At 37.6% G+C, this 11,633-nt stretch overlaps 1 protein-coding gene across 3 annotated transcripts in view; it reads left to right on the forward strand.

The window, feature by feature from the left end:
- Window positions 1–7,454, forward strand: part of tmem68 (transmembrane protein 68) — a 61,253-nt gene extending 53,799 nt beyond the window's left edge. For all 3 annotated transcript variants that reach the window (XM_060824327.1, XM_060824330.1, XM_060824328.1), the window contains exons 6-8: window positions 2,549–2,609; window positions 6,556–6,695; window positions 7,238–7,454. In XM_060824327.1, coding sequence (XP_060680310.1) covers window positions 2,549–2,609; window positions 6,556–6,695; window positions 7,238–7,342 — 306 coding nt within the window. In that variant the 3' untranslated portion in view covers window positions 7,343–7,454. The remainder of the gene's footprint in view (window positions 1–2,548; window positions 2,610–6,555; window positions 6,696–7,237) is intronic.
- Window positions 7,455–11,633: the final 4,179 nt, after the last annotated feature.

The raw sequence follows: 11,633 nt of genomic DNA on the forward strand, positions 1-11,633 counted from the left end.
TATCCATCGCTTTCGAACCTCTTTTACATCAGTGTTTTCCTGAATGCTCCCTTTTATGAAGGCAACTATAGATATAGTCTTTCCCAACATTCAGGGCTGACTCATTGTTTGGGCCTTTCATGTTTTTTCTCACCTGTAACTTATTGAAACAAACATGATGTACAGTTTTAATGGGAATTCTGAGAGATTTACCGCAGTTTCTCAAATCCAGTACTTTTCATCACTTGTTATATTCAAAAATACAGTTATTGAGAATATTCATTAAACTATTCTTATTGCACAAAACCAATTCTAGGTTAGTCTGTTTCGTAGTTGGTTCCTCATCATACTGATCTAGTAAAATACTGTGGCAGATGGATGAAAATTTTAAATTTAAGGTATTGCTTGAGTAGGGGCCAGTGCAGATCAGTGAGCATGGGTGATCTAGGGAACAAAATTGATCAGCAATACACCTTCTGAGCATCTATCTATATTATGACATGGTGACCAGGGTGCAAAAAGCCAACGAGTCTAATATCAGTTGTAAGGAAGATACTGCAATTTAATTTTAACATGCACTTTGACAATCATAGTTGATTTGATAAAATCATCATGCTTTTATAAATCTATTAGAATGTTTTGAGGTTGTAACAAGTTGAACGAATGAAGGGAAACCAGTGAATGGAGTATATATGGATTTCCAAATGGCATTTGATAGGAGCATCATGAAAGATGAAAATGTTACGTAAGTATTTCTGGAGCTTAGGGTAATATATTATGAGTAGAGGATTTGTTAGTGGACAGGAATCAGTGTAATGAAAAACGGAATATTTTCAAGTTGGAAAGCTGAATGTCGTGGAGTGTTCTCAGGATCAATGCTGAGGCCTTTTTATTTACAATCTATATTAATGACTTGGATGAAAGAATGTATTTGTTTGCTGATGATACAAAGCTTGATGGCAGTATAAACTGAAGAGCATACAGCTCCAGTAGATTTATGCAAATTAAGTGAGGACAGATTGGATAGATTGGGTTTGTTTTCATGAACGCAGCAGGCTGAAGGGTGACCTGATAAAGGTTTAATTAGATTATAAATGGCATGGATGGAGGGGCCAATTACTAGCGGACACGGGTTCAAGGTGTAGGGTGGGGGTGGAAGGCAGTGAGGGTGCATAGATGTTTAAAAGAGATGTGTGAAGCAAGATTTTCATACAAAAGTTGGTGAGTGCCTGGAAGGGGCTGCCAGAAGAGGTGGTGGAAACAGCCACAATAGTAGCAATCAAGAAACACCTGGATGAATGGATCAATAGGAAAGGCATACAGAGATACGGATCCTGTAAGTGAAGACAGTTTTAGTATGGAAGGGCAAAATGTATTGGTGCAGGCTTAGAAGACCAAAGGGCCTGTCTTTGTGTTCTTTGTTCTTCAATGCACAAATGTGGAGCTTAATGGGAGGAAATGGGAACAGAAAAGCTCTTTATTATAAAATGACTAGAGTATAAGCATATTGTAGTTGTAGTGTTACTGTAGTTGTATTGAATTTTGGTGGAGTCACAGCTAGACAGTTTTATACTATTTCGGTTTCAATATCTAATGAAATATATATTCGCTTTGGGAAATGTACAGCAGAGTTTCATGAAATTGTTCCTGAGTTGAGAGGGTTACCTATGGTAGGAAGCTGCATAAATAGGGTTGGTACTTGCTGGAGTTTAGAAGAAGGAAAGGTTATCTCAGTGAAATATAAGATTCTGAAGGGGGTTAAAAGGTTAGGCAAAGTTTTTTTTTGTTCCCTGGCTGGGAAATATAACCTTGTGGTCACAGCTGCAATCATTCAGGACTGAGATGAGGAGACATTTCTTCACTCTAAGGTGAATCTTGGGAATTGTCTACATCAGGGCATTATGGATTTTTGAGTATATTTGAGACAGCGATTGGCTATTTTTTATCGTTTTAGAAAATCAAAGAACATGGGAAGCAGGAGGAAAAGTGGCATTGAAGTTGAAGATCAGTTATGATCACATCGAATAGCAGAGTGCACAAGGGGCCCTTGTGGACTACAGCTACGACTAATACATTCTTATGAAACCCAAAGAGCAGTTTTAAAAGAAATTAATTCTCTCAAATTCTGTTCTGTGATGCACTATGAAAATGTTACTGCTCTAAAATTATACTTTTAATGCTGAGAGAGTAAGGTAGGATCAGTGTCTGTGCCAATAACAAATGTAAATTTAGGTTGGGAAGTTGTTATAGCGATTGTTCTGGGCCATCAGAAAAATTACTAACCAAATCATCATTATAATAAGGTAGCCCTTTCCAATCAACTAAGCTCATGATCTATGTTGTATGTGACCCTCTTGACAGCAACGTGTCACTCTTCCTGCCTAATAATAAATAAGAAAATGTTAATGTTTCATTTTTATGCGTTGTTGGTTCTTGAAGGTATCCATTGAAATCCAGTATATTTCACCTAATTGAGACATAATTGTTAAAAATAAAATTATATTGGGCAACGTAAGTCTGTAAAACAGTCTAAATACTGCTTTAACACTTTCTCTTTTACTGTTTTCAGCCCATTATTCCTATGTTTACACGGAATATTCGAGAAGGGTTTAGGACATTTGGATGTTTTGGTAAGTAGTATTTTTTCCTCCTGTGGACAATGTAAATTATACTTTGTAATGTATTTAATGTTCATTTCTGTTATTAGCCATGCAGGTTACAATTTCAACATTTTAAAATAAGTCTTTTGTAATGTGTTGGCAATGAAGTATTCCTCAAATTTTAAATTCCAGCATAGAATTAAATAATTTCCAGTTGTGTGTTGTGCAGTAATATTTGACACATTATTGAAATCTCCATCTGAGTTCCATGTTCATTCAAACTATTATGAATCATATGTGATGTGTTAAATTTGGCTTTGTTAGAATCACCAGCAGTTCAATCCTATAGTTTACACTTTTTCAAATAAGATTAGATTAGATTCCCTATAGTTTGGAAACAGGCCCTTCAGCCCAAGAAGTCCACACGAACCCTCCAAAGAGTAACCCACCCAGACCCATTCCCCTACCCTATATTCATCTCCGACACTATGGGCAATTTAGCATGGCCAGTTCACCTGAATTGCACATCTTTTGATTGTGGAAGGAAACCGAAGTAACCAGAGGAAACCCATGTAGACACGGGGAGAATGTGCAAACTCCACACAGACAGTCGCCCGAGGCTGGAATTGAACCTGGGTCCCTAGTACTGTGAGGCAGCAGTGCTAACCACTGAGCCACCGTGCCAGCCTTTTATAAAAGTTAGAAGAGTAAATTCAAACCTGAAAGTAGGATAATATTGATATTATTCTGAAATGATATCACCTTGGTGAAGAAAGAATAAATGTATTTTCTATTGGTTGTAAATGGATTGGAATAAAGGAATTACAATTTCACAACTGTTGAATGAATGTAAAATGTGTATAAGTGAATGTCTGTCAACTGCTTGATAAGTTCCTTTTTTAAGCTCAGTTGCTTTGATGTAAGAAGAATGGGACAGAATTGATACTTGCACTTTTTTCAGAGACCAATATTGGTACACGTATGCATACCCAGCGTGCAGTGTAACCACGAATATTTTTGATTTGATAATTTTCTTTATGTAACACAATGGTTCCATTCGTATTGAACTGCTAAAAGTTTCCGTGAAGACTTGATGCTAGTTATTCTGCCTAGAACTCATCAAATTTCCAATACATTTAGCCTCTAATGCATAAAATCAAAACTTAGAGTCACTCCTTAATTTGCCTAATCATCTCTTCTCAACCAAGGTGACAATTTACACAGTTCACCTTGGCTCTCAGTAGCCAAGCAAATATGTTCTTCTTGAGTTCTTTGCCCAAAGGTAAGACCGATTCTTGGTGTCACAGTCTCCATCTCAGGCAAGGAAAGGAGGCAGGTCCCAAATCCATCCTAGTTGGAACAAGAATTGATTCCAGGGCCATTGGTACCAATCTGATCCATACCATTGAGCCAACTTGTCTTCCAGGAAGTTGCATCACTGAAAGAAAAAAATACTCCTTTTTTAGATGTGTGTTGTAGCCTGAAATTGTGATGGGGCCTCCGGTTACTTTCTATCATGTAGCTGACCAGGAATCCCTCCTAATCTTTTTACCTGCTGTTACTACCATCTATGCTGATAAGTTTTACAAGTTGATACTCAACTTATATTTGATAATTATTTATATTTTTAAAAAATGAAGACACACAAATGGCAAATGTAAAGGGAACTATGTTCCGCATCAGCCATAATGGAAAACTAACTGAGTTCCTTTCCTCTTCGGAAAGCTTATTGCCATCATCACAGGGACACAGTGTGTGTCAGTTTTGTGTTGTTGGTAGCCCAAGAGTTCTTTTCATATTATTCAATTTAATACTGTCTTGACCACTCTCATTAGAATTTGAAGCAATCTGGCTGTACTTAAGGTGAATACTTTTGGGAACGCCTCATCTGATCTATACTTGGTAAAACATTTAATGCTTCTGCACGTTTTCACTTTCTGACTAAGGAGTCAAGTGCTCCATTTGAAACTAATCAACTTTGGTTTAGAAAATGACAACTCATGTAGTCATTTTCTATCTAATATCTGAGCTGGTCACTGGATTCGTAAGGAGTGATTGGATTTAATACAGTCCAGTGGAGCAGGCTAGGTGGCTGGCAGGCCCACAATGGTAGGGGAGGCCACTCGTCCCACTCATAGTGGTAGTACTGAACCCCATTAGGTCCAAGGAGGAATGGGCTGATGCAGAGAATCTGGCCACTGACCAATTAGACTCATTATTGAGTCACTTAAATGTCATTAATCCTGAGTCTGCCTGAATTTAGTGGTGGTTTAGTGATTCTCCCAAACAAACTTGGATTTCTAGTGTTTTCCATGATGTGGAGGTGCCAGTATTGGACTGGAATGGACAAAGTCAAAAGTCACACAACACTAAGTTATAGTCCAGCAGGTTTATTTGAAATCATACGTTTTCAGAGCACTGCCCCTTCGTCAGGTAAAGCACAACTTCACCTGACAAAGGGTAGTAATGTGAAAGCTTGTGATTTTAAATAAACTTGTTGGACTATAACCTGGTGTCATGTGACTTTAGACCTTCTAGTGTTGTCATAAGGGCACTAAACAAAGTGTCAGGTTTAGATTAGATCAGATCAGATTAGATTCCCTTCAGTCCAACAGGTCCACACAGACCCTCCGAAGAGTAACCCACTCAGGCCCATTCCCCTACATTTACCCCTGACTAATGTCCCTAACACTACAGGCAATTTAGCATGGCCAATTCACCTAACACGCACATCTTTGGATGAAAATCCAAAGGGAGCCTTTAATAGTGGCCTCCCTTATTTCAAAGGTATATAATGTCCAGTCAAGGGGCCCGGTATTGGAAAAGAGGTTACCATCTGAAAGGGACCTGTGTCCTATCGTCCCATTCCGCCTTTCTTTCTTCACTCCAGAGATACCACAGTTGCATTTTGGTAAGGCAAACCAGGGCAGGACTTAGACAGTTAATGGCAGGGCCCTGGGGGAGTTGCTGAACATAGAGACATTGGAGCGTTGGTGCTTAGTTCCTTGGAAGTGGAGTGGAAGATAGGGTGATGAAGAAGGCATTTGGCAACTTGCCTTCATTGGTCAGATCACTGAGTATAGGAGTTGGCACATTAATGAGGCCACTTTTAGAATACTGTGTACAAGGTTAGTTGCCCTTCTATAGGAAGGATGTTGTTAAACTTGAGGGGGTGCAGAAAAGATTTCCCTGGATGTTTCCACATCTGGAGGATTTGAGTTATAGGGAAAGGCTGAATAGGCTGGTGCATTTTCCCTGGAGCCTTGGAAGCTGAGGAGTACTTTATAGAGGTTTATAACATCATGAGGCGTGTGGATAGGGTAAATAGCCATGTCTTTTTTCTAGGCTGGGGAGTCTAAAACTAGTGGGCACAGGTTTAAGGTGAGAGAGAAAAAGGACCAGAGGGGCAGAGGGTGGTGCATGTGTGGAACAAGCTGCCAGAGGAAGTGGTGGAGGCAGATACAATCAGAACATTTAAAAGGCAACTGCATGAATACAGGGTTTACAGAGATCTGGACCAAATGCTGGTAAATGTCATAGGTCAGTTTGGGACATCTGGTCAACACGGATGTGTTGGATTGAAGGGCCTGTTTCTGTGCTGTATGACTCTAACTTTAGATCTTAGTCAAGAGGGTAGTGCTTGAAAAGCTGAGCAGGTTAGGCAGCATCCGAGGAGCAGAAAAATCGATGGTTCAGGCAAAAGCCCTTTATCAAGAATGGCATCCTGATGAAGGGCTTTTGCCTGAAACATAATTTTTTCTGCTCCTCGGATGCTGCCTGACCTGCTCAGCTTTTTCAGCACCACACTCTTGACTCTAACCTCCAGCATCTGCAGGACTCATTTTTGCCTAACTTTAGATCATTAATCTTTCAAGAAAATATTACAATTTTTTTAGCTATGATAGTGGTCATAACTTATTTAATTACGTGTTACATAGCATTTAACCTGCAGCATGACTTTCTCAATTTTTAACAGGTATATGTAAGTGGTTGTATGAAAAATTTAAATGGCCATTTGTTCCAATTTATGGCGGTTTTCCTGTCAAATTTTGTACTTACTTGGGAGATCCAATTCCTTATGATCCCAATATAACTGCTGCTGAGCTGGCTGAAAAGGTAATTTCTTTTCCTATTATTGTGGTGTTAAGCATTTGGGCACATTGTTATTTTGGGGGTTTAAAAAAGCAACCCATTGTAAAATCTGTGGTTCTATCCTGAAGACAAATTGTTAAAAGACTTTTCAACGATAAAGTAACAGTCATTTTTTTACACAATGAGTTCTTGACTGCTTGCTGATAAGATATCAGCAGATCCAAATATTTTTCAGAAGGAGAGGGGAATTGAAAGGACCCATGTATACTGTTGTCACATAGCTAAAATGCTAGCTGGTGATATCATAGGTAAATTAGTGCACAGAGACAGTGTATCTCATAGAGTATTGTGTATAGGTCTAAAGTGAGCATAAAAACTGTCTTTAAGTGGATGGAGGTGTTTTTGAAGAATTTGAATCAGATTAAGAGCTTGCTGGGTCTCCCCAAATAGATATCAATAGAGGTTAACTTAAAACTATAAAACTTGTAGCATAGCAGTTTTCTAATGTGAAGCCAAAATTGTTCATAACAGACTTATGTGATGTTATCTTCTCATTTTTTTTTTAGGCAAAGCAAGCTGTGCAGGGTTTGATAAACAAACACCAAAAAATACCAGGAAATATACTTCGGGCCCTTTTAGAACGTATTCACTGGAGACAAAAAGATGAATGACTTTACACTTTTCAGAACACATTTTAGTGAACACTTTTTAAAAACATTTTCTTCTCTAAAGTATCTACAACTATTCAAATACTGAATAATGTTTGCTGTTATACATTAAAAATATTTTGTTGAAAAAGTCTTGCACCAGTATTAATGTTACTTGACTTTCTAATGGTTTTGATACTGAAATATGGCATAGCACATTGGGTTGCCATTATACAGTATCATAGAGTGAGAAAAACACTGGTTCACCTGCTCACTTCTATTATGCTTTCGTCTCCATGTGATGCCATGGAAAGATACTAAGTAAGGACTCAGCAGCTTCCTTCCAATTTGAAGGTAGATTAACCTGAGTTGGATTGCCTGATGTCTTTAGGACTTGGCTGGGAAATAGCAATGATAGAGTACTGGGAACAAATTTTGCTGCAAGAGATAGGAGATCTCAAGATCTATACAGTGGGGGAAAGATGGAAGTGAAATATATTTTACCTTCTTTGGGTTTGGGATTGATAATGATGGGGGAGAAGCTGTGAAGAGAACAAAACTGATGTGCTATAAATATAAATTACCGGATGAAGTACTGGAATTTTTTCAAACTTAATCTCAGTCTAATATCAGGACATACATTTTAAATTAACCTACAGCTTTCATGGCCTATATTTTTGTTTTGTTTTAACTAGATGGTTGCTTTCTGCCCTTAGTTATATTGATTATGCTCATGCAATACATAACATTGCAGGAATACAAGGCATGAGTCACAATAATTTGTCATTCAATGTGATCATCATTGATTGATTATCCTCAACTCTACTTTTCTTCTATGCTTGATTCCCTTGCTGATTAAAAATCTGTCTCAACCTTGAATATACTAAATGACCCAGACTTGACAGTCCTTTGCAATTAAGAATTCCACAGTTTCACTACCATCTAAAGAAGTGATTTCTCTTCATCTCTGTCTTAAATGTGTGATCTCTTATTCTGAGATAACATTCTCTGGTCCTAGCCTCTCCCACAAGGGGGAAGAAAAATCCAGTCTTTCTGGATCGATTCTGTTAAGTCCCCTAAGAATAAGGTTTCTTTCATTCTTCTAAATTCTAATGAGTGCAGGTCCAACTCACTCAACCTTTCCTTACAAGACACTCCCTTCATAGCTGGTTATCAGCATGGTAAACCTTCTCCTCTCTTCAATGCTAGTATATTTTTTGTTCTCATTGGTTTGTGGTACATTTGTATGTGAATTCAAGTCAGGGCGGCACGGTGGCACATTGGTTAGCACTACTGCCTCACAGTGCCAGGGACCCAGATTCAATTCCCGCCTCAGGCAACTGTCTGAGTTTGCACATTCTCCCCGTGTCTGTGTGGGTTTCCTCCAGGTGCTCCGGTTTCCCCTCCCACAGTCCAAAAAACAATGTGCAGGTTAGGTGAATTGGCCATGCTAAACTGCCCGTAGTGTTAGGTGAAGGGGTAAATGTAGGGGAATGGGTCTGGATGGGTTGCTTTTTGGAGGGTCGGTGTGGACTTGTTGTGCTGAAGGGCCTGTTTCCACACTGTAAATAATCTAATCTAATCTATCTAACTAATTTTAAAAATCTGGAATTAAGAGTCTAACGGTGACCATGAAACTGTCAGAAAAAAAACGTCTGGCTTACTAGTGCCCTACAGGGAGGAAAACGCCCATTCTTACCTGGTCTGGCCTACATGTGACTCACTCCAGGCCTACAACTTATGGTACCAAACTATTCAATTTACCTTGAGCTGTTTTAATGAACAATAATTGGTGTAACTTCAATTCAATTCAATTCTGAACTGACATTAAAAACATTTACACTGTCTCTGCACGTTCTATTTCAAAGTGAGAATATTCATAGCTTCAAATTTTATGGAAACCAAAAAGATCTTTCAATCTACCTATTCACAAAATTTACTGAATAATGAGGATTGTGATTACTGTATATTTTGGAGTTTAAATTATGGAAACTTTTTGGCTTGTTTGAAAAATGTATCAATGTATGGTATAAGTTTTAAGCTTGTGATGGGTAAGGGAAAGTTGGCATATAAAATAATTGTATCACGGTTTCCAGTATGACTCTGACAATGTTCCAAATGCATCACTACAATTTTATTGAGTGATTTAATTATGCTTAAGTGTGAATAGAAAAGAATAATGAAAATTGCACTTTGTTTTGATCATAGGTTGGGATATATCTTAAACTTCAGGAGAAGATCAAGAGTAGGATCTATAAATATATTCTTCAGAATAATAGTTGTGCTAGTCATCCGAATTAATTTATCAAATCTGTCTATCTATCAAAGGAGATAACTAACTTAATCTCCAGCATTAAATCATCGAGCTCTGGTCTGTGCATTGCCATTGTTTACCTCATTATTAGTGGCTGAGCTTTCAGCCTTCTAGTCTTCACATTCCATCATTTCTTATGTAAACCACTTCATATCATCCTTGAACTCACTATTTTAAACAACTATTTTTGTATGTCCCTTTGAATTCTTGGTTTTTAACTTTATTATTGTGAAGCACTTTGGCATACTTTTCTGCGTAATGTAAACTGAAGTTGCAGCTATCTGAATAACATTCGGGGCAGGGTCAAGCACTAGAGATCTATAAACATACAGGCTAAAGGCTTAAACATTTTACCAGACATAGAAATTGTGGGTGTATTCACCATGTGGGTGTTGTACGGGAGTTATTATTATGATTGTTTAACTTTTAAATTTGATCAACATGTCCAGGTGAGGATTGTTGAAGCTAACAAGGCTGTCTGGTGAGGTGGATCATTTTTATTAGCACTTCTAATTTAGTGACCATATACAGTTTAAAATAAACTGTCTGATTCTTCAAAATGATTATGCCATAGCTGGAAGTACCATGCACTGTTCCAGTGCACATCATTTTCCAATTTCCAGTCTGCAATCTCACCACCAAGCTTCATAATCTTGATTTATTTCTCGTGAACCCTTCAAGTTGCACCCAACCATAAGATTGTAATTGGTTCCTTAAGCTGATGATCTAAAAATCATCTGTGTGAATAGATCCTTTCTCTGTTACAAACAGAGACACCAAGTTCTTTAAGGTTAAGATTATAAAATTATTCAATTTGGCTACCCTGCCATATTCTCATCCGCCAAAATAATTGTACAATTTGTACACAACTGTACACGGAAATGTTTTGTCATTTTTTAACTCTCCAAATTTTAAGCAGAAAAAGGGTGAGAGAGTAATTGTGTTTGATGCAAAGTTTCTATTACCTTTGTGATAAACTTACATAATCTTTTATTGCAATCATTCTTTCAGATCAACCTTGTTGTTTGTTTTGCCTAATATTGTCATTGTCATTCATTTGTCAATGTCACAGAACAAAATGGAAATCATTGAAATCAAGGGTATTTCATCGTAATGCTATGACATCCAAATGACCCACATTTTTATTTATGGTCAACAATTTCTCTTTATGTCAGTGTCAACTTTTGTCCACAAGTCACAGGAGAAATTAGATTTTTTGATTGACTTTTTTTCCACAGTTGGGTTAACACTTAGTGTATTTCATTGGTAAATATTTGAACCTTTGCATAGACACATTAATGATACTTATGGGTGAGAAGTTTGAGAGAACAGATTTTTAAAAAATTATTCCCTCATGATCAGTTCTACAAGTTAAAACTTGTCTTTAAGAATCCCATGTTTTATATCCAGATGTTTTAAAATTCAGGATGAGAAGAAATAATTTTAGAATAAGACATTCTTAACGACATGAGTATTCTAAACATACTATGCAACTAGTTATTTTGTAAATATAAATATATGTACAAATACCATAACTAATATGCATATAGCAGTGGCATATATCTGTTTTCAAATACCAGGTAACATTAGGAAGTGAAAGGTGGATATTGTGCAAGATAAAACTTCACTGTCCTTTTTGAATAGTGCTCAAATGACATCTTGTATCCACAATTATGCAAGCAACCATGAAGCTTAAGTTAACATCTCATTCATAATGTTGCATTGCTGACAGTGCACCATGACTTTCTTAGTGCATTGGATTGTCAGCCTCCAGTCACTTCAAAACTGATCCATGATTGAGATTTTGGAGATTTGTAGCTCGTGTTGTGGATCAGGTTGCAAATTAGCTCACTGAGCTGATGGCTTTATTCTCAGACATCTTGTCACCATGCTGGATAACATCAGTGAACCTCCAGTGAAGCGTTGTTTGCCCGGCTTGCTATTAATCTGTCTCGGTTTGTTGTGATGGATGGTATCATTTCCGCTTCTGTTTCTGAGAGG

This window comes from Hemiscyllium ocellatum, chromosome 4 (genome assembly GCF_020745735.1).
Source record: "Hemiscyllium ocellatum isolate sHemOce1 chromosome 4, sHemOce1.pat.X.cur, whole genome shotgun sequence".
Lineage (NCBI taxonomy): Eukaryota > Metazoa > Chordata > Chondrichthyes > Orectolobiformes > Hemiscylliidae > Hemiscyllium > Hemiscyllium ocellatum.